The 26,796-nt window shown below is 43.8% G+C and overlaps 1 protein-coding gene, 1 long non-coding RNA gene and 1 pseudogene across 5 annotated transcripts in view; 1 reads left to right on the forward strand and 2 right to left on the reverse strand.

Annotated features, from left to right (window-relative positions):
* Positions 1 to 26,796, reverse strand: part of LOC149349450 (uncharacterized) — a 508,176-nt pseudogene that overhangs the window by 302,794 nt on the left and 178,586 nt on the right.
* On the forward strand, positions 500 to 4,027 carry LOC149349455 (uncharacterized). The gene is made up of 3 exons (XR_016290089.1): positions 500 to 856; positions 2,354 to 2,430; positions 3,860 to 4,027. It is a non-coding gene; the product is annotated as an uncharacterized LOC149349455 (long non-coding RNA).
* Positions 5,845 to 26,796, reverse strand: part of Sec8 (exocyst complex component secretory 8) — an 83,929-nt gene continuing 62,977 nt past the window's right edge. For 3 of the 4 annotated variants that reach the window (XM_089578393.1, XM_089578392.1, XM_089578395.1), the window contains 6 exons: positions 24,581 to 24,618; positions 24,390 to 24,504; positions 16,951 to 17,069; positions 11,550 to 11,645; positions 9,043 to 9,154; positions 5,845 to 7,986 (listed from right to left, as the gene is read on the reverse strand). In XM_089578393.1, the coding sequence (XP_089434519.1) occupies positions 7,813 to 7,986; positions 9,043 to 9,154; positions 11,550 to 11,645; positions 16,951 to 17,069; positions 24,390 to 24,504; positions 24,581 to 24,618 (654 nt within the window). In that variant the 3' untranslated portion in view covers positions 5,845 to 7,812. The remainder of the gene's footprint in view (positions 7,987 to 9,042; positions 9,155 to 11,549; positions 11,646 to 16,950; positions 17,070 to 24,389; positions 24,505 to 24,580; positions 24,619 to 26,796) is intronic. The other variant, XM_089578394.1, reaches the window with a different exon arrangement.

Below are 26,796 nucleotides of genomic sequence, written 5' to 3' on the forward strand. Positions count from 1 at the left end.
TATCAAGCGGTAGCTTGTGCTACCTAGCCTACGGTTCTTGTTAATTTTTTTTCCTTATTTCGTTTTTAAAATGTCTAGTTGGACTATCTTGTTCTCTTCAAATCCCCCTCCCACCCCTTGACTTCCTTCAACAATCTTCTAACCTCCCCTTTCTTTCTCATCCACTCGTCCGACCTCGACAATGATGTCCATGTTGGCAACCCTTTGGAACGGGAACACGGAGGAAGAAGGAAAGAAGTTTTCCTTCCTCCATGAACGGGAAGGAGGAGGAAGATAACACTATAAGTATATCGCGTGTTGCGTAAATCAGAGAAAATCGAAAAAAAATTCTCTCGGCTTAACCGCGCGTTTGTTCGGGCTCAAATTTCGCACAGAGGTTGCATTTGGTGGTCAGTTTTGTTTTTTACTACGTTTGGATGGGGTACTTGCCTGATTTAGTCAGAATTATTTGGAAATCCCCATCGTATGTGGCGACGACGATCCAAAACTGAAAGACATCGCAGCAATGGTACCCGTGACGCCATCTCGCACCCACCGGAGAAACCCAGCTGTGCTAAGTTGGTGAGCAAATTATCTTTGCTTGGTGCTCTCTGCTGCGAAGCAGCGCGAGACATCACCGAAAATGCGATCGTACAGCGATCAAGAGAAGGCCATGGCCGTGACTTGGCTGTGCGCATGGCCACGGTCGCATGGCTATGCGAGGCCAACTCCTCCCCACAAGCCCTCCCCGGTAGAGAGCTCGTTTCTCCAATGGGTGCGAGATGGCGCCACGGGTACCACTGCTGCGAAGTCTTTCGGTTTTGGTTCACCGTCACCGCATACGATGGGGATTTCCTGATAATTCTGACTGAATCAGGCAAGTAACCCACCTAAATATAATAGAAAACAAAACTGACCACCAAATGCAACCTCTGTGCGAAATTTTAGCCCGAACAAACGCGCAGTTAAGCCGAGAGAATTTTTTTTTTCGATTTTCTCTGATTTGCGAAACAGTCGGTATTCTAGGCACAGGAACAGGAGGAGGGGGGGTCTCGAGTTCTGTGCTGTGCACTCTGCCAAGACGTGCAGTAGGGTGCCCTTTGCTCTGTTGCAAAAAGGCATCCTCCATGCAAAAAGGACAGAGCGTATCGTGTTCCGCAGGGTACATGCGGTTCATCAGTACGGGATGCGCAAGCGATCCCGCCTGCGCTCGAAATAAAGGCGCGTAGCGGGTACGGCGATAACGGGGCTACATCGGAGCTGCGTGGTTCTGTTTGCAGCTAGAAGTCCCCTGTAGGGGACTTACATAAGGGGTAGGTTTTTATACTAACAGTAAGGGTCATGGTAAACAGTTATTGAAAAAATGGCCAGATACAAGTTGCAAAAACGAAGATTGGCAGGTATAGTAGAACCGATTTCGTGGGGAAGGCCGTTCCGGTCTGTGGCGGTTCGGAAGGTGGCGGTCCGGGCACGTGGGCGCGCAACTTGAAGTGGATGGCTGGTTCGATATGATAAGCGTGCTGCTGATGAACGGACGAAAAAAAGAACTTGTGGTACAGTGAAAGGCTGGACGTCGACAGAAAAGCGGTGATAAACCAGATTCTGCTTTGAGAAACGAAACGCTGATATTATATGAGTACATGCATGAATAAATCTAAAAGCAAGATTTTGAACTAGGTATTTGTAAGACTGCACTAGTTCTAGGGGTGTGTAAGGGAAACAAAAGGGACTGCGTCGGTGGGAGAAGTACATGCATTTACATTTGTTGGCATTTAGCTTCATTAGTGAATTATTGCACCATTCTGAAACGCTGATTAGATCGTTCTGGAGAGCAGTTTGGTCAGATATGTTACTGAAACGACTCAGTTGTCTGCGAACATGCGTATATTAGAATACACTAAGGTAAATCGTTAATGTATATTAAAAACAACAGAGGACAAAGGACAGATCCTTGGGGCGCGCTGGAAGTTACTGGGAGGGGTCTAGATAAATTACTGTTGACTAAAACCATTTGCGTACGATTGGACAAAAATTTCTGTATCCACATTATAACATTAGGGTCTAGGTTCAGCAGTTAAAGTTTTGGTAACAAGCGCTGATGAGATACCTTATCAAAGGCTTTCGCAAAATCCAGATAGATTGCATCAGTTTGCACATTAGTGTCCATGTTAGTACGCAAGTCATGAACAAAAAGAGCTAATTGGGTTTCACAGAAGAAACCTTTGCAGAACCCATGCTGCAAGGGATGAAAAAAGCTGTCACAGTCTAGGAAAGAAATAATTTGAGAGTAGATGACATGCTCCATGATTTTGCATGGCACGCTTGTTAGGGGGATAGGTCAATAATATGAGAGTTTCTGTTACCTATTTTGTAGACTGGAACGACCTTTTTCACTTTCCAATCACCTGGCATGGTTCCTGAAGAAAGTGACTGGGAGAACAGCAATGACAGGTATGAAGCAACCGTGTCTCTCATGTTCCTTAGAATTTTAGAGTTAATACCATCAATGCCAAACGATGACGACAGCTTAGTCTTCTGGATTATGGATGAAATTCCGTCTTCACAAAATGTGATGTTTGGCATGGTACCTTCCATATTGGAAAAAGGAAAAGGGTGTTTCAATGTCTTTCGTGAGAACTGTAGCAAATGCCAAATTGAAAGCATCAGCACATTCAGCATCGGTAATGGTTTCTTGTAAATCATTGGTGAGAGTGATAGCACGTGTTGGGTGAGGGTTTATTACTTGCCAAAACTGTCTTGGGTTAGTACACAGCACAGCAAATTTGGAAGTGTAGTAGCATAAAATGAACGCTTTGCACTGCGGATCGCAGTCAAATATTCATCTTCAGCTTCGTAGTAGGTCTGCCATTGGAATGAGTTGTTTTCAGCCGCCCGATAGAGAGGCTTTTTTTTATAATCTTTTTGAGGATTTAGTAAACCATGGTTCTTGGTTGCTGGTGCGAATGTTGACAGTTGGTATATATTTATTAGCCAAATCATTTAACTTCTTAAATATCGCCCAGTTATCTTGGATTGATTGACTGTAACATGCAGCTTCGAAGCTGGGAAAGAAGGTATCAAGTTCATGATTTATCGCGTCATAATTACCTGTTTCGTAAAGTGTTATAGTTTTCTTTTGAGTCTTATTTGGTGTTACAAGAAATGAGAAGGTAGCATGAATGACAGTATGGTAACTAATTCCTTGAAGATATGTAAAGGAGGGCATCAGAGTTGTTTGTCAAAATAAGATCCAGAATGGTTTCGGATTCAGGCATGACGCGCGTTGGTTGTGATACTAATTGTGTTAAATTAATGTTCAAACAGATCTCAACAAAATTCCTTTTCTCTACAGGACCTGCTATTTAAGAAGATGGGAGGTTACACAAGTCAATGTTTGGGAAGTTAAAATCCCCGAAAAGGAGAATGGAGGCATTTGGGTAGCTTGTTGTGAGATGAATCAAGTTATTATCAAGTTCAATGCAAAAGTCGGGAGTGGAATGGGGAGGCCTATAGCAGACTCCCATTAGCACTGTTTTTGGTGATGCTCGACACAGTAACCAGAGTATTTCAAGCTTTGATTTGATATTTACCACAGTACATAAAATTTGGTGATGAACTGCTATGAGAACACTGCCACCCCTTGATCCTTCGCAGTCATTTCGAAAAACTTGGAATTCAGGTAGGTCTGCCAAAACTTCGGTATTAGTGACGTAATTTTTTAACCAGGTTTCTGTTAAGATGAGGAGATTGCTGCCTGTTGATGATACGATGTTGGACACGAGCTCTCGCTTCGGAAGATATATTCAGGAGATGTATTAGAGGGGCTACTTATTCGCCGTGTTTGTACTGATCACTGAAATTTTTGTATGCCTTTCTTCAGATGCCGTGCAGGCATGGGAGCAGCGCGTGGCATTTGTCGCTATTTGATACTGCTCCACACGCGCAGCCAGAACGCACCCATACGAGATGGTTGAAGGCATGGTCTGCAAGGAAGCTTCCTATTTTGCAGTTATTTCTTCCCATGTGGAAATAAAGGTTTCTGCCGAAAGCAGTATTTGTGTGAATAGCAGCTCGTGCTCCTAATTACTGGCTATGCTATGAACACATTCTCTCGTTGCTTATGCTTATCAAAGCATAACTTCTACCTTAAATTCTCAGTGAACGTAATACATTATATATATAATGGTTTGGTTTTGGTTTTATGGGGTTTAACGTCCCAAAGCGACTCCAGCTATGAGAGACGCCGTAGTGAAGGGCTCCGGAAATTTTGACCACTTGGGGTTCTTTAACATGCACTGACATCGCACAGTACACGCCCCCCCCCCCCCCCTCTCTGTGTGTGTGTGTGTGTGTGTGTGCATGCATGCATGCGTGTGTGTGTGTGTGTGTGTGTGTGTGTGTGAGAGAGAGAGAAAATACATAGGAGGAGCAGGCAAAAATGCTCGCGCTTCCACGTAATCATATTTTTAGTAATTTTGTAGCTTCTCTTTTCAGTGAAGTTAATAAACCGTGACAAGATTTCCCAACAGGAAAAAATAAATCACTTGAGGCTAAGGGGAAGTCAATAATAGTGCGGTATATGTGCTTAAAATACAGCGCGGTGTCAGGCATTACAGGTTCTCATAAAACTGCATTTTTATTTGTGCAAAATATTTTTCTCTTTTCCAGATATATATATATATATATATATATATAGAATCTCGAGCTATTTGTGCATTGCCAGCGGCAAATCTCCAAGCCCTTGAAAGTTGCTAAGTTGCTGCCAGTGGCTTTTCTGTAATCCAGCTAATGTTTCCTTTGTATTTGCTTCCTTCTGTCTTAACCAATATTTACACTACAGTAAGAAACTCGACGATTTATACAGCAGATGATATGCATGCATGGTTGGTCAGCAGAGACTCAAGTGAATGGAGTGGTAAAGTTCAGATAGGGTGGCCATAGCTAACGCATGTGAAAGTTAAAATCACCAAGAAAGTAGCCTTTGTACGGCAGCACACTATCTGACTGGTGCCAATCACATGCCAACAGTACCGGCTGCACATGCTATTGGTTTATAGTGATTACGATAGAATATCTGTTAGTGCAAGCTATACTGTATTATTTTGGGAATAAAAGTGAAACTTGGTTTGGTTTGGTTTGGTTTGGTTTACGGGGTTTAACGTCCAAAAGCGACTAAGGCTATGAGAGACGCCATAGTGGAGTGCACCGGAAATTTCGACCACCTGGGGTTCTTTTAACGCGCACTGACATCGCACAGTACACGGGCCTCTAGAATTTCTCCTCCAAAGAAATTCAACCGCCGCGGCCGGGATCGAACCCGCGTCTTTCGGGTCAGCAGCCGAGCACCATAACCACTGAGCCACCGCGGCAGCAAGTGAAACTGAAATTATAGATGCTACTATGAGATCACCAGCAAACTGGTGCCACTCCTACTTTTGCAGTTTTAATTAAATACCTTCAGCAATATATAAACTTGTGAAGCTGACAGAAGTTTCTGTGTAGACTGGAAGATGATGGGTGCTCTTCTATGATAATTGATCGCAGTAACCAGAAATGCCCCAAAATGAAAAATAAAGTACAAAACAGTCAACAGAAACCTTAAAGCAGTTAACTTCAGGCACCCATAGCCTGAAGAACACAGAAATGAATGCTTTCGAAGCCTGAATTTCTATCTGGTTGGCAGTAGCAATTTCGTTATCACTCCAAGTAAAACACATCTTTCAACAGCTTAATTACCAAGAGAAGAATAGCTTACCAAAAGTGACAGAATAATAGGATAACAGGATACTAACAGGAAGAGAACACGAGACCACAAGACATGCTAAACAGATAGCCATGCAAAACAATGGTCTCACAATGAACAAATAATTGTAATATTATTTATTATGACTGCAAATATCTATTAGTCATAAAGCTTTCTTGTTATATTATACAGGAGATTATCTAAAAAAATCCATAAATCCTTCCTGTTTTATAAACACTACAAAAAAAATGGTCTGACAGTGCTTCAAAGCTAGACCAGAACTTGGGGCGAAGTACGGAACGTTCTCAATCTGAAGACAGCCTCAATGCAGTCCCCAAGCCCCGCTCCCATTGGTCGGACCAGGCCCTGACCAGGCCCTGGCAGCGGTCAGGGCCAAACAATGGAGCAGGGCTTTGAGACTTCATTCAGACTGAGAGTGCTACGTAATTCAGCCCCTGTTTACAATGAAAAGCTCTCATTCTAAAAGATGAACATTCATGTAAGAAGTAAGATCAAAAATATGCAGGCTGCGTATACCAAGCAACTGCCCCAAAAGTTGTTCACAGATGGAAGTGTGATCATCTGCACAGTTCAAAGCAAAGTAAAAGCCCAAATAGCAATCTTTTAGTCACGTAAATAATTTGACAGCAATACACATTATTTCACAAGCAACAAATGCTGAAAATACACTGCTGCACTGAAATGAAAAAAGTCCTTCCTAACGCTTTATTCTCTCTTTTTTTTTCTTTTTCAAGACAATGAAAAAGATTTACAACAGTCGATTAAGTAACATACAGTAAACTAGTTCCTTACATTATCACCGAAATATCTCACTAAAAAAATGTCACTGAATATACATAAAAAAGTCTGCCGTAGAAGATTAATGCCAGAAAAAGATTATAAACAAGGCAATACACAATATTCCAAGACAACAGTACCACAAAAGGCAGGGTGAAAAATTCTAGTATCAAACAAATAAAAAAACTTTCAGGCCAGGCAATCTTTACAGAGCTGTTAGCCAATATGAGCTGGCTTTATTCAACACTAGTGCATTCTAGTAACAGCTTCTGACTGGTTTAATAAGAGTGACGCGCAGGCTTCCAGTATCCAGCAGTAAATACGGTACCTCTGACCTAGTTATTCAAAGTACAAAACTTGCCAGTTCACCAAGGTAATTTAAAACTGATTTCTAACAAACCGTCATGGCATACTGGACCTTGACAAGCATGACGTTACAAGCAGAATGTCATTTAACTTATGCACACACGCTTCCTTCCATTTTTTGCCCAATGGTTAATTCCCCACTAAGGCAAACTGCAAGCACAGTCAGATTATGGCTCTATTCATTCATTCTTGGCCATGCATAAACGTGCGAGTAGTCAAGAATTCACTGACCACACAAGAAATTCTCAAGTGCACTAAACAAGACCATCATACATAGGCTTCAAATGTCACTTCAAGCTGAAGAAGTTATATCTCAGCAAACAGAAGAGAGATACCACAAAGTACAACACATAAAAACAAAAAACATGCACAAGCAGCCGGCAGTCATGTCATAAGGCACATAAGTGGCTATTGTCCTGTTATGTCCAGAGGAGCAAAGTTAATTCACAATTCTAGTATGCTAATGTTATAAACAGACAAGACAACAGAGCATCTTGTGACCTCAACTTGATTCAACAAAATAGAAACAATGCAAAACTGAATGTAACAAAAAAAAAAAAAAAACAAGCACAGCTGTCTTTAAATAAAATACTTTTCAGAGCCAACAAAGAAAACAGCCATAACAAAGTAAGGTGTACCAGAGAGGTAAAAAGCACAAAAGCCTTCATGTTAGCAGGTGTATAAACACATGAGTGCAGGCCAACGATGGCACGCACCTATCAGCTGAAGGCGCTAACTCGTATTCACACATATGCATAAACATAAGCGAGCGAGGCATTGCAATACCACCCTTTGGTTCATGCACACCATTGCTGTTGGTAACTAGGAGTGCAGGTGACGTCTCTTGACACTGGCACAGCAAAGAAGAAAATCTCCCCTCTCAGCCGGCACCACCTGCTGCTGCTGTCAGAGCTGTCAGCCGACGGCTAAATTGCGACAGCCACTTCATTGAGGATGTCTCTGAGTCGAGAGAGCAGGGCATCCAAGCTGTCTGGGTCCCGGTCACTGCTTGGGAGGCTCCGATGAAGCAGCAGCAGAACATTTTTGTACTCCATCTCTTGAAACTGGGCACCGTGCTCCACAATCAGGTTCAAGATGTCCTGCCGAACAGAATGCAAAAATTTGTCGACCTCAGTATGTTCAAGACACCACTGCAAAGTGCGAGCTCAACATCAACTAAAGCGCACACCTCCAGATAAAAATGCACACACAGAACAACGCTACTTAAAAAGAAAGGCTTTTCACCAGAAAAGTGACGATGTGCCATGTTACTAAACTGATGCTCTCAAAAAGGCACCTATAAGAAGAATTTTCAGTGTGCAACAAATATTGAAGACAACAATGCTTCTTTTCTAAATATATCAAGATGAAATACTTTTGCAGTGTCTACAATGCGCAAGGATTTGACCTAATCCTAAGACCAGAAACAAACAAAAATGAATTTGAAAATGTCACAACTTTGCCACCATATAGATAGAGAAAGAAAGACCACCAAGCATACAAAACCACCAATTGTATCATTTTGAGTGCATGGGACAGCACATTCACACAATACAGTTTTTTATCCCGCTGCTGCTCATGACATGATGAGCAACAGAGGTCACGTATCCTAGTCCTGAATATTACATGACATTCCAGGTAAATACTTCCTGTGCGCAAGCAGCAAAATCAACATCAATGCAAGCCTGCCAATGCCTTTCCAATGTCCACTTCCACTACAAACGCAGCAGCTATTCAGTCAGCATTCAACTCAGCTAGACCAGTGCATGACTATGTGATCACAGGCCCCATGCTACTGATCAGCAGCAATCCATCTTTACTACACTGCTGTTAATAAGCAACAGGTGTCATGTGCTGGCCATGGTCACAGCAAAGCTGGTAAGTAGCACTTATTTCACACCATATGAACAGAACACAAGCCCTCCCATTGGTGACATGCTGGGATGACGAATTAAACTGGTATAGCCTACGGCTTACGAAAACTTTTTCACTGCTAGAAGGGCTAGACATAACCAGCAGGAAGGTCCGCTACCATTTCTGACATTTTGATACTTTTAACAAAGGCTGCACCTTCAAGCAGCAAAGCAACGACAACAGATGACACTTTGGCAACATACATAATTCACGACCTGAAGGTAATAAAATAGTCAACTGACCTCAGGAGTATAATAAAACAGCTCAAAGTATTGCCTAGCATAATCCAGGGCCACTTCACGGTTCATCGTGATACTGGTCAGGTTTTGCTGCATTGCAAAGATGTCCCTGCAACTGGAGAGGATATAAACACATCACACAAAACACTGGCTTATGTTGGTTTTGTACAGATTTAGTCATTACCATATTTACTCACGTAATTTGCGCACTTTTTTCTTTAAACTGGGGCTTCAAAAAGGGAATGCACAAATTACGCGCAGATTTCGTGAACACGTCCTAAAAAAAACTACAACGTCGTAATGTGCAATATGTACTTTGTATTGCCGCCTATACGTCGACTCAACTCGCACCCCTTGCTGGCCAGAAAAAAGTTGACTCAAAATATAGGACGCATACCCCCTCCTTCCCCACCCCACATTATGTAGTTCACTGCAGGATGGGATGACGGCACGTGCGCAGCTCAAAGCAATAAATGCGCAACGATACATTGCAAAGCAAGCAGGCAGAGGCAAATGACAAAAACGGGAGATAAACTGAACAGCAAACTACTTGGGAGTTTTGGTGCCAGCGGTTGCCAGAAGCTTGCTCTCACAACTATTCATATGGGAAAGTGATCACCAGCATGAGCGAGCCAGGTAAACGGCACGCAATTCTTCCCCTCACCACTCGCACCTTTAGCAGCCGCGTACGGCGTCACGGCCGCGATTATCTTCCCATGCCTGTCTTGCACATACCCACGTGCCTGCTAGTGGTCTAGCGCAGCAGGGAGCGTAAAATTTGCGAGAAAAGGTTTGCTTTTAAAAGCCCGGGTGGATAGAATAGGGGTGTGCAAATTACGTGTGGGCGCAAATTATGCGAGTAAATATGGTATTTTACCACTGTGTACTGCACAAGCAGCTAGAGACACACTATACAGTAAAACCACGTTAATTCGAAATCACCGGGACCGCAAAAAATATTTGAATTAACCAGGTTTTCAATTTATCCGAGCACACCAAAAAAACGGGACCAAGACAAAAAATTCTGTTACAGGAACGTGCTACCTGCCTTGGAGAAACTTTGCGATAACCACATATTGCCGCATAAGTCTACCCCCCAACCTGTAGCCCATGCTGGTCAAAAAAAAGTTGACTCCAATTACAAGTCGACACACACACCGCCCCCGTCCCTCCTGAATCGCCCAGACGCCACACTTCGCTTTGTAGTTTCCCACGGGATGGAACTGCGGCGCGCGCGCAACTCAGAGCAATAAACGCTTAACAGTGCGCCCATAAGGACAGCAGTCTGAAGCTAATGCAGAACAAGAGCAAAACACGCCGCTTCATCCTGTCTTCCACACTTGCGTGCGGCCCAACTTACTATAGTGGCAAACCGAACAGCAAACAGTCCTGTAGTTTCAGATTCTGGCGTGACGCACGTCTCAGAGATTATAGAAAGTTTGTTCTCATGCTATCGATCACTCGTCTTAGGAAGCAACCGCCAGCACGAACGAACCATGTATACGGCATGCAATTCGAATTTTTTTTTAGTGGAACTGATCTGCAAACGAATTAAACGGCATTTTTTCATGCCTGGAGAGCCTGGAGCCTCATGCGTCTTGCCGTTAATGGACGCTGATAGTGGCCACGTACTTCAGCAGCTCGTCCGCAACTACCTCAAGCATAGCGCATGGTTGTTATTCCGAAGAAATATCTACTTACATGCGACGGTACTAAAGTAATCAGAGATACCAGTAACCTAATCTTCTAACCCCGACACACCACTCAAAGAAACGCAGCAGGCCAGGGTTGGGCGTAGTCAACCCGTCGCGGGCACGAAGCAAGAACGGTCACATTGCGAGACAAGCGCAGGTGCGCGTTTCGGCGGCCTGCAAGCCATACCATAGACTGGCTCTTGTCCTTGGAGTAATGGGGCTGGGGCGCTTCGCATATCAAGCATCGGCATTGCTCTGCAACGCTGCCTCGTGGCTCAGAGGGGCCATCGCTTCACCGGTTTGCAGCAAAATTGGGATCGGGGGGCGAATGATTCCTGTGTAGCACCCCAGATCTTCAAATTTGCATTAAAAATTATGGGACCGCAGAAAATCTCAGAATTGTTGGGATTTCGAATTAAGCAAGTTCAAATTACCGAGGCTTTACTGTACAGTACATTCATTTTTGTCCACGTCAAACTGCCATTCTCACATTATAGTTTTAGAGAGCAGAATCTGCAGGAGTCACATATTGACAACACCATGCACATGCACACCTTTAAAATGAAATCACACCACATTTACAGTGCAAAAATTACCAGAAATACTTGCAGTGAGACATGCTTTGCTTTATACTTCAGCGCTGGAATGAACTACTCTTATGTTAGTGCGTGCATGCAGCAAAGGTAATGTTTACCAATAACTCACTACTTCCACTATCACTTGAGACGAGAACGGCAGTGAGTGATGAATTGTTACTTTATCATTAGCATGACAAGGACCACCATCATGAGGAATCAGAGCACAGATGGGGCTTACACTTTTTTGATGCCATTCTCATTGACCTTCTGTATACTGGATGTGCTGTTGATCAAGATGGAGGCAATGAGGTGGCCAAGCCCTTCAAAAATGTACCTGCAGAAAGCAAAAGACTACAAGTTGTTCGCCATGTGTAGAAACCAGTGTTGTGAGCCTGCAGCCCAGCTTTCTTCCAGACTGAGTTGGCCTGCTGTGCTACACACTGTATGCATAAGCACACCTACACAGTGGCATGACTGCAGCAACACATTCTGTGAAGGTGCCTCGATAATTCCACCTTTAAGCACTACTCAATCATATTTTGCCTGCTGAATATTGTCAATGGGATTCATAAATGGGCTATGAGAGGCACCGTAGTTGGGTTAATTTCGACCCCATGACCTCGGGCTCACCAGACAGACACCACAGCTATAACCATAGTCATGACGTTTACAGGGACACTGAGACCAACTACATCAACTTTTTGTTCTTAGTAAAAATACATTGTGTGGCTCTATTGGCGGATGCTTTATTGCTCAGAAAACTGGATTTCCCCACCACTCGGTTCAACCTCGTGACATCAACACCGAAAGGGACTCCATGATCACCACCTGAGGCAGAATGGCAGTGTAGCCTGGCCTCAGGGATCTGCATCAACAAAACTATCTCGGCGTCACTACAGAGGGCTTGCAAAAAGGGCACATTTCTAGCTCATGAAAGCCCCATTCTTTGTTTCCCTGTGATTATAATGTGGCAGTTTGTCAATACAGGCCAACCTCAATTTGTCCTTTTGAAAAAATGAGCCCTGATGTCAAAGAAAACGCAGCTTCTATGCACAGTAGACTCCTGTTGAGACCAACTTTGTAAAGCAGAATGAACAACATAAGAACACTGTGGTTGCTTTCAGTAGACTATTGCAAACCGCTTCACACGTGCCTTCCAGTTAAGATCAACTTTCATAGTGACTGCAAACTGGGGCACTTCTGTACAGTAGAGTGCTCGGAGCACCAACATAGCACTCTTGAAGCTTGAAAGAAAGCAAAAAGTTGAAAATAAAAAGCTCGCCTGTACCACACACCTGGCTTACGAAAGCACAGCATACATGGCCACACAGCACCAACATGACAAAATCTCTGATCACCAGGCACCCATCACCAGCAGAGCACAGGCAAACTGAAAGGTTTGGTTTGGTTGGTTTATTGGGGTTTAACATCCCAAAGCGACTGAGGCTATGAGAGACGCCGTAGTGAAGGACTCTGGAAATTTCAACCACCTGGGGTTCTTTAACATGCACCGACATCGCACAGCACACGGGCCTCAAGAATTTCGCCTCCAAAGAAATTCAGCCGCCGCGGCCGGGATCGAACCCGCGCCTTTCGGGTCAGCAGCGGAAACTGAAAGGCACACAGGCATTTGGTGTACTTGCTTGTGAAGTTGATAACAGCCACACTGAAGAGGAAGCAAAATGAGAGAGGAAAAAAAAAAAAGAAATGATGATGCACTCTCTAAGCCTCTGCCAGTGGGAAAGCAAAGAACAGCAAAACATCTCAATGGAGCAGTCAGTGCAGAGGAGGGAGAAAGAAAAAGACCTGGCAAGGTGTTAAGCTTGACTAATGCCATTTACCAGCATGGCCACGTAAACTTGTGACATCATGCCACTGCTACCAACAATGCCAACATTTGGCCATGCCAGCCGTATCCTCAGTTTATTGCATATGACCACGCTTAGCACAATAAATGTTCTTTTTGCAATTTTCTTTCTGCAAGGCCACTACATTCAGTGTTCTCATATAATAGACCAAAATAATAATCCAAGATAATAATCCAAAACCCCCACCAAGAGTTGCTATAAACTGTGACTGGTAAATTTTGCACCATCCCAGCTGTCGCAGAAGTTCACATTACCATAGAGCAGGGGGTTCTCAAACTTTTTTTTGCCTCAAGAACCCCAACAGCCTCCAATACAAGCAAAGGAATCCCCCTCATTCATTCACTTTTGTAGACATTTGCTTTTTTTTTGTTTTTTTGCTTTCAGCAAATAGGTTTTTATAAAATGCCCATCTCTCATACACGCTCAGAGCTCTTAACTCCAAATAACGTAAAAACCGGAATATAGGTCGAATTTTTTTCCAAAAAACCATGGCAAAAAGTCGACCCCCGTCTTATATACCAGTCATTGGCGGAAAAACTGCGGAAGTCTTGCAATAACGGGTGGCTGATATTAACAGCCTCCATCACCATCACCATCAGCAGCAGCGCGGCATGGAGACGTTGTGACACCGCCAATTTGCGTTTCCATTGTCACAAAGTTATTTTGGTTTGTGGCTGGGTGTTGTCGGCGCAGAAATCTCTCCTCGCAGAGATGGTGCACAAGTCTTTTAGAAAATGCAGCATAAGCAATGCGCTAGACAGCACAGAGGACGATGCTCTATGGGACGTGGGCAGCGAGAAGTAATTGTCATCCGACTCGAGTTCGGACATCTCTGATGACTCAGAGTAACGCTTGCGCACTTCATACCCTTCTCTGTACTGTACACCCGGCCAATTCTTGAACACTATCGCGCAACCATTGCCTCGCGTGTTTGTCATCACCTTATCACGGAGCGGAGAAAGAAGCGAGAGTAAGCGCATGTGAACACATGTGCGTATCTCGCTTGTTTCACTGCTCAGCGCCATTAAAGGGGCTGCGAAACACTGCTTGAAGGGATGCCGGCTATACTTCAGGTGGATTCTTTATGTCATGCAGATGGTGACTCAAACAGAATTACAGGAATCGGTGCGCAGGAACGGGAGTTATTCAATGATGACATTTCGAAATACAAGCAAACAAAATGCTGTCCTCAACTCGATTTTGGCAGGGCTTCCCATTCCCATTTCGCTCTCCCAATGACGACACTGGAAAAGAACCAATCAAAACAGCCTATCTGAGTACGTCCCGGAAGTTTGCACATCATGGTTGCTTGTTAGCTGTAACTCATTCTTGCCAAGGCTGGCAGTGTCGTTTCCATGGTTACAACAGCCATGTGGACGCCCAGCTGGTCCAGCGATGCTTCATCGTCATGTCGATGACGCTGATGGGAATATTGATCAATGGCCTTCCCTGACTTATCCAAACTCGAGCACGAGGTACCTTCTAGCATAGCGCGTGCCGCTACCGCCCCCGCGTACCGTGCCCTGCCACTGCACGCTGATGACGGGAACGTGGCGCCATCTGGTGGCCGCGCCCGGTGATCCTCTTCAAGCTGCCGATGCACACTGGTAAATGTGAAATGAATGTCTTCTTTCTTCGTGTCCTTCCTTGGGACCGAAACGAACGCTTGTAGAATGCAATGTCTCGGTCAGGTCGATTCCGCCAAGCCGTTCTCAGATAAAGTCCTGTTTCCTATTTCATAGATGTGTAGAGAGGTGAAAAGTCCTGCGATGCGGAACAATAGCCAGAGCCTCTGGTGGTGTTTTTTTGGTTTTGCTTCCTTTGAAGTGCTTTTACATAAGGTAAACGTGTTGGTTTTGTTGATCTAGTACAAAACCCCAAAACATGACTAAAAGTATATGCATTTATTAACACAGTTTGCAGTATATTTACAGTCTGTCCAATCATCAAGCTCGCGCCCGGTGACCTGTGTGGTGACATCATCAGCGCCATGAATTTGTTTTTGCGAGCTGATTAAAATATTAAAAACCGGAATATACGTGGTACGACCAATGCTAATAGCATCACTGTAATTCATTCTATGCAACCAACAGGGAAAACAATGCACTGAGAATGTGTTTCACGGCCCCTTTAATAAGGCATTGACAAGCATGCGGGTCGATGGTCGCGCGATAGTGTTCATGAATTAGGCGGGTGTACATTTATTATTTATTTATTTATTTATTTATTCAATACTGCAGGCCTTTATGGCGCAAGCAGGAGGGGCATACAAATGCATCAGTGTACAGAACAAAGACAGCAAATAATAATTTCAAAACACTTGTTCTTTGGCCAATAGAATATGAGCAAAACAAGGACTACACGAAATGCAAACCGAGCTCTTCATTTGGGAAAGTCAAACATAAACAAACAGAAGTAAGCCAATTAACGAAATATCCAAAAATGAAATGTCAAACTTGCAGCAAGGCAAAAACACGAGCAGCATCCAAATGAAAATAAATACTGTCACCATTGTGCAACCGGTTGAGTCGCATTTGTTTCAAGGTAAGGGAGTCTTTCGGGACCCTGGCCACTGAAAAAAGATTTTTTTCATTTTCAGAATTGGTTAGTTGGGGGGTCGACCTATATTCCGGTTTTTACGGTAATCACAAGACAAATGTTCCCCTGCATTTGCGTGCTCGACAGCTGGGCTGCACAAAGGATCACATGCCAGCTCGCCCGGCTCTCTCTGACTATCAGCTGCTCCTCACTAGGCGACAGTGCTGCATAGGCTTTTTTTTTTTTCCATTTCAGCAGATAATGCCTCTTTGGCAGAAATGGGCTTCCCAGTGGCAAAACTTCACCCCGGTGCCACCAACCCACCAACGTCCTTGAATTGCCTGAAAAACACGTTCTATGAGAAGCGCACGCCTTTTTTTTTTTGCCCTGGCTTGGCTCAGCTAGCTTGGCAGTTCGGCTCATGCCTTCAGTCGCCACATGCATGAGTGCACATACACGAACACAATTTTCTTGGGCGCCGCACCCCTTCCACACAGCCTCGCCAACATACACACACTGGCACAGCAGTATTTGGCACGCTGCCAAGTTCGTCGGGTGAACCCCTCCTGCCAGTGCTCCTGTCAAAACATAAACACTCCGTGCCAAGCTAGGAAGAGCAAACGCTTTGAAATGATTTTCAACAAGTCAGGTACTGTCTGCCCTGCACAAGCCCACAAGAACTGTACTGGAAAGGGGGGAGAGGCCAGTGTGGGTGCCCACGGAACCAACAAAAGCAGCTTGTGGAACCCAGTCTGAGAACCCCTGCCTTAGGGAAAATATTTGTTGAACTTTTCAGACTTCTGTTGCAGCTTTGTCAGTTTAGTTTCAAGATCGGAGCACATCCCTAATCCCCTTTTGCTTGTTTTTAGGCATTCTGTGCTTAGTGTTGAAAAACATAAGCAACTCTTAGCCACAGTGGTTAATTTAATGGCAACAGGTTACAACTCGTGCTTGAATACAGTCAAAGAGGCTCACAATCTCAAGTGTACTCGCAATTAAAAGGGCTCACATTCAACCAGACTTATGGGGGCTCAGCATGTAAATAGAGGCAAAATGAGTGCACTAATGAATTTGCCTGCTGACACCACACCCTCCTGCTCAACATTTCACACGCAGGCTCAAAATGGATCCCAGCCAGTACGCTTCGAAAAAACAGACCAGTCATTCGAAGCAACAGCAGCATTTCCATGATGCATGCCCTTCTTAAGACTGAGGCGTCAGCCAAAAACATGCCTGTGCTTCCGCTGCTGGAGGCAGGCAGTCATGGCTTCATCAATGCTTGAGAGGTCCTTGTTTAGCTTCATCACTTCAGGGTCCGGCTCCTGGCTGTCCACACCTCCCGCAAAGTTGCCCTGTTGTCACAATATACATTCAATTCAGTGTCACATAGTTGAGTAAATACTACCTCCCAAGCCAATATGTGTTTCAGACATAAGCACTAACTGAGATGTAAGAGTTACAAATGCAGCCGAAATACTAACACACACACTGCACTTAGGGTGGGAGACCACATTCACACCTTATTTTTTTTAAGCAACGATTTTCGAGTTTTTATGTTTTAAACATCCCTAAACATTCTGAAATATGTTAAAAAAGAAATTATATCCCCATCTTGCTTCATCTAGAATTCACAGCCAGTTGTATAATCCTTACACATGTACTAAGTCCCGAAACTAACTCATTTTTGTCTCAAATGTTGGCAGTTCTTTTTTGTAGTAAATATTTCTGCAAATACTATATTTTTAATATTTTTTATATTTTTATATATTACCTAAGAATGGCCAAAAAGGAATGTGCCAAGCTTGGAGACAGTATGTGAAACAGTTGGAAAGGAAATCTGATTGATGCCATGGTTGGTCAGCTATAGATCTGTTACTGCATCACCATATGAACTAACCTGAAGAAATAATCAAGCCACACCAACCAGTCGCTTTCACTGCATGGTGATGACGCTGGGCTTTTTTAGGCGCAAGGGCATTTAAGGACAAAGAGCGCCAAACACAAGGATTTTTGATCGGCTCAGGCTAAAATAAGTACATGTTAAAATCAATGCTGGGTGTATAAGGCCCAAGAGTAGTGAGTATGTGCATGACTATAGTGTGTCAAGAGGGTGTGTAGGTTGGTTTTGGTTTATTGGGATTTAACGTCCCAAAGCAACTGAGGCTATGAGAGACGCTGTAGTGAAGGGCTCCGGAAATTTCGACCACCTGTAATATGCACTGAAATTCCACCGCCGCGGCCGGGATCGAACCCGCGTCTTTCAGGTCAGCAGCCGAGCGCTGTAACCAATGGGGCAGGAGGGTGCATAAGTCAGGTGGAATGGCCTAAAGTGGTGTACAGCGTCTAAAAATTGTGGTAAGAGTTGTTATATATAAAAGATGAAGCCAGGCAGCCTCAGCCACAGTCCTTGCTTGGGAAAGAAGGGCGAGGCATCTGGCAGCTACGGCTAAGCTCAGCCTTCTCCTCAGCAATGAGGAGGGGCTGAGGTTATTTTGAATAACAGATCTCTTGTAAAAAGCCTACATGAGTTAAAAATTTAAAAACCCTATCCAATGAAAACATGCGGTAAAATAAAGAAGCGTGCATTGGTATTTAAATGTGTATAGCTCTGGGAAGTGCTATAGTCTTTTTGTATCCAATCTTGGGCATGTGATTAATATATGGACAACTGAGATGTGGGCTCCACATCTCGCGCACTGTGGTGCCAGGGTATCCTTTAAAAGATGTGAGTGTGTGATGTATGTATGTCCTATCCTCAGTCTGCAGAGAACAACTTCTTTGAATATATTGTTTTCCTGTGGCATACCTTCCAATCCTTGGTTTTAATGTGCGTAGTATGTTCTCTCTTTCTTTTTCCCAATCCTGTTGCCACTCTTTGTGGAGTGCAGTCCTAATATGTGGCCTGAGGTCCTGGTATGGAAGCTGGTTGATACTGATCAGACTCTGGTTGGTAGCTAATGCAGCTGGCCCATGAGCTTCCTCATTACCATTTATACCACAGTGACCTGGCACCCAGTATATTGCAACTTTAAGGTTCAATGTGCGTGCAGACATAAAAGGCAGTTCAGGAGGGAATTTATTACAGGGTTTTTATAGGGTTTCCCACAGGACAGGGTCATTACCACTCTTAAGGAATCTGAGTAAATAACATAGGTTGGATCAAATGCCAACAGGATCCCATGACATTCTGCAGTAAATATTCTTGTGCGTCTATTCATTGTTTCTGTTTCGGAGAACTGACAGCTGTAAGCCGCACATGCAACTGAAGAAGTCTTGGAGGCATCTGTGTAAAACTCTGTGCACTGATACTGTGCTTGTAGGGACATGAAGTGCTGTTTTATGCCAACTGGTGGCCCACGCTTGCCCACCTCACGAAAAGATGCGTCACAGTCAACTGGATGCGCTTCCCAGGGAGCAATTATGTTTTTAGAAAAAGTCACCACAATACTGGAGACTGGTATGTTTATGGCCTTGGAGAAGTGTGGCAACTCTAATGGGTAAAGGTTGGGCTTCAGACGGTTGGTTTGAAAGCAGCAGTGTACTGGTTCGGTTTTGCAAATGCGCGTTGCATGGATGGTCAGCGTGAGATAATACAGTACCTTCGTGGCGTATGCTATACTAGTGAACTTCTGCCACCGTTCAAGTGACCATCGGTCCGCCTCAACGTACAAACTGGCAATTGGGCTTATACGGAAGGTACTACCAGTAGCCAACCGTAGACCCAGGTGGTACACTGCATCGAGCATTTTTAAGGAGCTTTTTCGTGCCGACTCGTACACTACTGAGCCATAGTCTATATGTGATAGAACTACACTATTAAGAAAACTCAGCAGACACTCTCAACCTGTACCCCAAGACTGTTGTGACGGGAAATTTAGAAGGTTCTGTGCCTTCATGCACTTTACTCTTAACTACTTAATGTGTGTGACGAATGTAAGCTTTTCGCTGACTATGACGCCAAGAAATTTGTGGTCTTTTTGGACAGCAATACTCTGCCCGGTAAGTGTGATATCGGGTTCGGGTCTAATACCACGCTGCTTTGTGAAGAGTACACGGACTGTCTTTTCTTCCTTAAGTTTAAATCCATTTTCATCTGCCCACTTTGATAGTTTGCTTACTCCTAGCTGAATTTTTTGCTCACAGATGGACAAATTGCATGACTTGTAGCTTATTTGTACATCGTTAACATAACAGAGTAGGATATAGGTCTAGGTAGGATGCTCTTTAATGAATTCATTTTGACTATGAAAAGCACACAGCTAAGAACGCTGCCTTGAGGGACACCATTCTCTAGTGTAAACTGCTTAGATGAGGAATTTCCTACACGGACCTTGAATACCCGTTCAACCAGATAACTTTGAATGGTGGTCAGCGTATTCTCCAAGATCCTAAAGACGAACAGGTCACGGATAATACCGTAGCGCCACGTGGTATCATATGCTTTCTCTAGATCAAAGAAAACAGATAAACAGTGCTGTTTGTGCACAAAAGCGTCTTTTTTTTAACGTAAGATTCAAAGGCAACTAGCTGGTCAGTGGTCGACCGGTTAGCCCTAAATCCAGCTTGGTGTGGGTCAAGAAGTCCGTTGAATTCAAGGAAATGCACAAGGCGACGACATACGATTTTTTCAAAGAGTTTACATAAACAACTGGTTAGGGCAATTGGCCTATAACTGGATGCAAGAGTGGCTTCTTTGCCTTGCCTTAATATCGGGCTAATAATCGCTCCTTTCCAGGCTTTGAGAAAACGTCCAGTGGCCCATATCTTATTAAACAGGCAGAGGATAGTTTCAAGGGTTTCTTTATATAGGTGCTTGAGCATTCCATATGTGATCCTGTCAGGGCCTGCTGCTGTTGAGTTTCCACATGTGCCTAAGGCAACCTTCAACTATGTAAAGTAAATGGGCCATTGTATTCTCCTACAGATGGCCCTTTTTTTTTTTTGCAACAGGTTTTCGCTCCTCACCCAGCTTGTACCTCAAGAAGAAATCTGTATAATGCGCTGAGCTAAAAAAAGTCCATTAGAAGTGTCTTCCTAGTGCATCTGCATGGTGCTCCATTGTATTGCCAGCAGTGCTAACAATAGGAATTGAATGTGCACTACGCCCTTTAAGTGCTTTTATGCACTTAAAACACTTTATGCGTATCTGTGTAAGAATTTACAGGGGAGAGAAACGACTGACAACTTTCCCATTTGGATACACATTGAGTACGCCTGCCATTTGCTTTAGCTTGCTTAAAGTTGTCAACCACAGGGTAACGGCGGAACTTTGACCATGCATTATTTTGGTTCTGACGAGCTTTCTTGCACTGTGCATTCCACCATGTTTTTCATTTGTTTTGTATTTTACCTGAAGTTTGTGGGATGGATGTCTGTGCAAAACCTATAATATGCAGTGTGATCAAGGATTGAGATTCATGTATAACTAGGTCTGTAATTGAGGAACAGCGCAATTCAGAGAGTTCTCAGAACAACTTCCAGTCAGCAATCTGTTCTTTAAACTGCCTAGGATGATTTATCTTCGGATTTATATTTTCTGTGTATTTTAAAGAAATGGGAAAGGGGTCACTTCCATAGAGGTTACCAATAACAGCCCACCCAGTAGCTGCCAAGAGCAATGGAGAGCCAATAGCAAAGTCTATAGCTGTGTATGAGTTGTGTGCTGTATTAAAATATGTTGGTTCTTTTCTACTGAATATGCGTGAGCCAAACGGCAATAGGAATTTTCCGATTTGAGCACCTTGAGACTCGGTTCTTGTACCCCGTCATCGTGGGTGGCGTGCGTTAAAGTCGCCAACCAACAGTAATGGCTCCGGAGGCTGGTAAATAAGTTTTTCAAGATCGTCAATGAACAGGCGATGATATGGTGGAATTTACAGGAAACAGACAGTTATTATTCTGCCAAAAGTTAGAGCTGGTACTGCCACTGCCTCTAAATCAGTAGCCAGTGGAAGACATTGAGAGGGAACTGAATTCTGAGCCAGAATAGCAATGCCAAGTGATGAGTGGTACTGACTTGCCTGTCCTTCCAGTATATTTCAGAAAGTTAGTATGTGTTGGGTTTAAGCGCATTTCCTGTAGGCAAAGTATGCTTGGTTGATATTGCACGAGTATTTCACATACGTCGTCCAGGTTCTTAAGTAGCCCTCGGCAGCTGCAGTGGATAAAGCTCTCGATAACCAGAGTTCTAAGTGAGGAAGCGAAGACTAGTGAGAGTTACTCAGATATCGCCGCCTTTATCAGGCGGCTTGACTGGCAGATGTCTTTTTGGTTTAAAGCGGTCTAGGAAACTCCACCTCTCTTTCGGGGACTCCCTCAGTGTCTCAGACACTGAGAATTTCGGTGTCACCTCCATTGCTTCCAGTGGAAAAGCAGATGTGAATTTGTCCAGAGGGAGAGACTCCCTTTAGTCTGTCTGTGCTTTCCCAGAGGCATGTGAAAAGTTGACCTCATGGAATGTTGGTGGGGGGCCGAGATAGGCGCGCATCAGCGATGCTGTATTGCGTGCCCACCGTGACGAGACGCCACCCGGCCCCCCCGGCGTGCTGTGTCAGCGAAGGATCTTCCGGAAATTAGCAAGAGCTTCTTCTGGACTTCTGAAAATGTGATGTTTTCTGTTACTTTGATCTGCATTACTTTTTTTTTTTTTTTCATATTGAAATGCCTAATGTGTTTGTGAGTATGCAGTGTGTGGCCCGTGACAGTTGGGACATTCTGCTTGAGTGGCACTGCAGTTTTCAGTTCGGTGCTCATGGGCACCGCACTTTGCACAGGTGAGTTTTCCATGGCAAGTTTTCGATCTGTGTCTGTACTGTTGGCAGTTAAAGCATCTTCTCGGGTTTGGGATATAGGGACGGACGTTACTGTGAATGAATTCTGCTTTCAAAGCATCTGGTAGATGGGACCGTTCAAATTTCAAGAAGATATGGGGTGTCACCACCTCTTTATCATTCCGTCTCATGGTGATGCGATGAAGGGCAATGACACCTTGACCTCGGAAGCCTTCAAGGAATTTTTAAAAATATATTGCGAATGAACCGCTCACTTTTGATGTCTTGTATGCAGCATGAATGCTTGGTGAACTATACTCTACATAATGCAAGCGTATAATAGCCAACCTCAGACACCCTTTTCAGGGACCCTTTAAGGGTGCCCCAGCTAGGAGTATGATGCATTTCATGCGTTTTATATCTTTGACAATACAGCTCCGCTTTTATCAAACAGTATTTTGCTCAACACTGTGTTATGGAAGCATTGGTAACTTTCCTGTGAATGAGTATTTTTAATTGAAACTTTGTAAGCCTATTTCTAACACAGAACCACAGTATCAATCAAACGGGCTTTTGTGCACCTATTTCTAACAATGAACTAGGATAAATCAAATCGATGCAAAAGTTTTGACATCACAGCTCATTGTTTGAATGCGTGTAATCAAATCAGATCATTTTGCCCATTTTGTTCAGTTATTTAATATTAATCATAATACATTTATCCTAATTCACCATATACGAAACGCATACAACTACTTTAATGCCAAAGCTTTTTTTTATTTCGACACTTCAGAGGTTACTTATCACTATGCATTTCTTCGCAATAAAAAACTTGAAAAATAAACTGCACCATTGCTTACATTTTAAATAATGTGATTAGGCAAATAAATGTGCTCTATCAGATAACATAACATAAAATTTATAATCCTGACTGTTGATTTAAGGATTTTTATGTTGCCTCCTACACTAACAACATGAACTGGCGAGTGAGCTGGTCAGACATGATTCTTAGTGCAACAACGCAAGGGCATGAAGCCAAGAGGAAAAGACAGGAGTAGACACAGCGCTGTGTTTCTTTCCATCTTCTCCTTTTGGCCTCATGCCATTGCATCGGTTCACTAAGAATTATTTTCCTACTTTAAGATTTTAAACAAGTCAATAATGCTTTGCACTTTAAAATGCACTCTATCTGTCCAGTGCCTTGCTCACTAACAAGAACAGTAGAGCCCCGACCATGAAACCTTTAAGGAACCACGCAGAACCGTAGTTCATTTCATGCATCGTACAATTGTAAAAATAACACTGTTAACATGCATCACGCATGCACGGTCATAATAAACACGGCCCCTACTCTGCCCATTGAAGAGTATAATTCTTCTTCTTTGCGTAACTTAAGCACCCCTGTCTTTATCCAATGAGGAAAATACTGAAAATTCATATTGAAAATAGGCTGCCAGGAGATTTCAGCATCCATGAGGCATGCTTGCACTCACGTCACCACAAGTCAGGCGGAGGACACATGCACATTTAAATCTGATGCCTCGAATGCAGTACCATAAATACGGCTACTCTAGCTCATCTAAGACACATTGTGGCACATAGTCCCACGCTTGCAGACATTGCATTAGGAGAACACCTGGCATCTTCCAGCCCATGGCAAATGCATGCTTGGTTCTTGCATTAACCTGCCACTTAAAGCACTGCATGTAATCACTGAAGGTACAGTCTACAGTCAGTGATATCAAATAATGATGGCATCCAATGTAGGAGTGTAGGAAACAGCCTAAATAGCTGTTTCCAACCAAAATAGGCACACCGTCATGGGTTTCATATCAGAATATTCACACAAACATGAACACTGTGGACTACAATGCAGAAATGCAACACTGTAAAAACACTCACCTGAACAGTCACAGGAAGCAGGTAAAAGAAACAGTGCACGCGCACTTCCAGGTGCAACACCAATAGGCAAGTGTCTGCGATTTCCTGAAATTCCTTTGCCAGCTCCTCCAAAGTCCTGACAAGGTCAAGAGAGAAAAAAGAAGCTCATGACAAAATGTAAAGTTTTCAGTCCTAGGCATAAAAAGACTTACTGGACGGTCGCATCAGGCACAGGGGGCAAATCCTGAACCTGCAAACCGTAACGTCATGGTTCAAGATGGGCTTGACATGGCTGCCTGGACACAGGCTAATACTCCAACTCATTCAGTCTCTACATGCTCTCACATCACAACAGGAAGTTTTCCTAGAGCTTCTCCATACTGCAAGACCCATTTCTGCCCCGACATACAAAATCATCATCACCATTATCAGCCTGACTATGCCCACTGCAGGGCAAAGGCCTCTCCCACGTCTCTCCAATCAACCCTGTCCCTTGCCACTTGCAGCCACCGTATCCCTGCAAACTTCTTAATCCCATTCGCCCACGTAACTATCTGCTGCCCCCTAATATACTTGCTTTCTCTTGAAATCTGCTCCGTTAACCTTAAGGACCAGCGCTTATCTTGCCTTCGCATTACATGCCCTGCCCCAATCCCATTTCTTCCTCTTGATTTCGACTAGGATGTCATTAACCCGCCTTTATTCCCTCACCCACTCCTCCTGCTTCCGATCTCATAACATTACACCTATAATCTTTCTCTCCATAGCTCGCTGCATTGTTCTTAAGCTGAACCCTATTCGTTAGCCTCCACGTTTCTGCCCCGTAGGTGACAGAAGTGTTTCGATGAAAAAAGAACTGCACAATAGCAAACTACTACCCAGACCTTTCAAACCTGGGTGTCTCCATACTGCTTGTTGGACTGCTTTTTGCACCTGACAGGGGTGCAGAGGAATTCATAGCGGCAGGTGCAAGAAGCAGTCCAGTGAGCAGTATGGCGGCCCTCAGGTTGGAAAGGTCAATTCATGCATGCACATGTGCACCAGCAAACAGGGCAATCAAGGCACCACTTACCAGATATACCTGGCTAAGCGAAACACTACGCAACATCTATCAATCACTGCAGCACTTCCCAACAAAACAAGCAACACATACTAGAAATCAGAACAGAGATGACAACGACAAAACTGGCCCCTAGTTTCCATTACCCAAACATGGCAGAGTCCCACAATAGAGAGCAATATGTATAGCACATACAATTTCCACAAAATCAGTTTAATATAAAACAAACTCTTCCCTATTCTACCCACTCAACAAGACAGCTTGCTTACATCAGCCTTGAGCAGACAAGGGAAGGAAAAAGAGGGGCTCGTTATGACATGCATGACGGAAGCCAACAGCCTGGGAAACCAAGTAGCATCGGGGATTTTTTTTTGTGTTGTTCAAGATTAATAGAGTATTTTTTTTTTAAGATAATTGATTAGAAAGCAAAAGAAAAAACAACCACATGCCGCCGGTGCCCTGTAGGAATGTGATCGAACGGTGAGGGCAGAAGCTGTGCAATAGCCCTCTTATGCTACCCATGCCACTAGTAGCATTAGAGACTCATCGCACATTTTCCGCCCTCATCGTTTGATGGCACTCGCGGTAATACAGGGCATACTACGTCTGCTGCTATGGATGAGGTTGGCCCTGGTGAACACCCTCAAGGTTCGGTTACACTACACATAAATACCACCGAAAGCAGAAGATTGGACAGCCTTCACCGTAGCTCAGTTGGTAGAGCACCGGGCGCGAAATTCGGAGGTCGTGGGTTCGGATCACACCGGTGGCATGTGGCATGTGGCTGTTTTTCCTCTTGCTTTCTAAACAATTATCTTTAAAATAATTCCCCTATTATCTTCCCATTGTTGAACACCACCAATGAAGAAAAAAACCCATCCCCTATGGCCCTTGCTTTTGGAGAGTGTTGGCTTCCATTTCATCAGCCTTGTAAGATGAGTATGATTTCTGTATGCTTGAAAGAGTGCAATATAAAGCTTAGCGCATCATTTACGATCACTCAAAGCACACTGATCAACCAACCGGACTTCTTTGTGATGCCACCTTGCAACCCCAGTGAGCAAATCCCAGCTTCAGCGCTTAAAGCAATATCAGTGGAAGGAATGGACAAGAACTAATAGGAGCAGGCTTTGTAGCAGATAAGAAGTCAATTTGGAGCAGCTGGCTTATGTTTTCTGGCAAAAATTTGATTTCAAAAAATAAGAAAGGAGAATTTATGGCACTTAAATAAAGATGCCTCTTGACTATGACCACTAACACCTTGGAAGCCTATATCAAGAATGCAGGAAAATAAAAACGTGACAATAACTTTTGGTGCACATGCAAGCATGCAAGCAAAGCTATTTTTCTTCTTTCTGCAACTACGAG

The sequence above is a fragment of the Amblyomma mixtum genome, chromosome 3, assembly GCF_055824585.1.
Source record: "Amblyomma mixtum isolate Tamu chromosome 3, ASM5582458v1, whole genome shotgun sequence".
Taxonomy (NCBI): Eukaryota; Metazoa; Arthropoda; class Arachnida; order Ixodida; family Ixodidae; genus Amblyomma; species Amblyomma mixtum.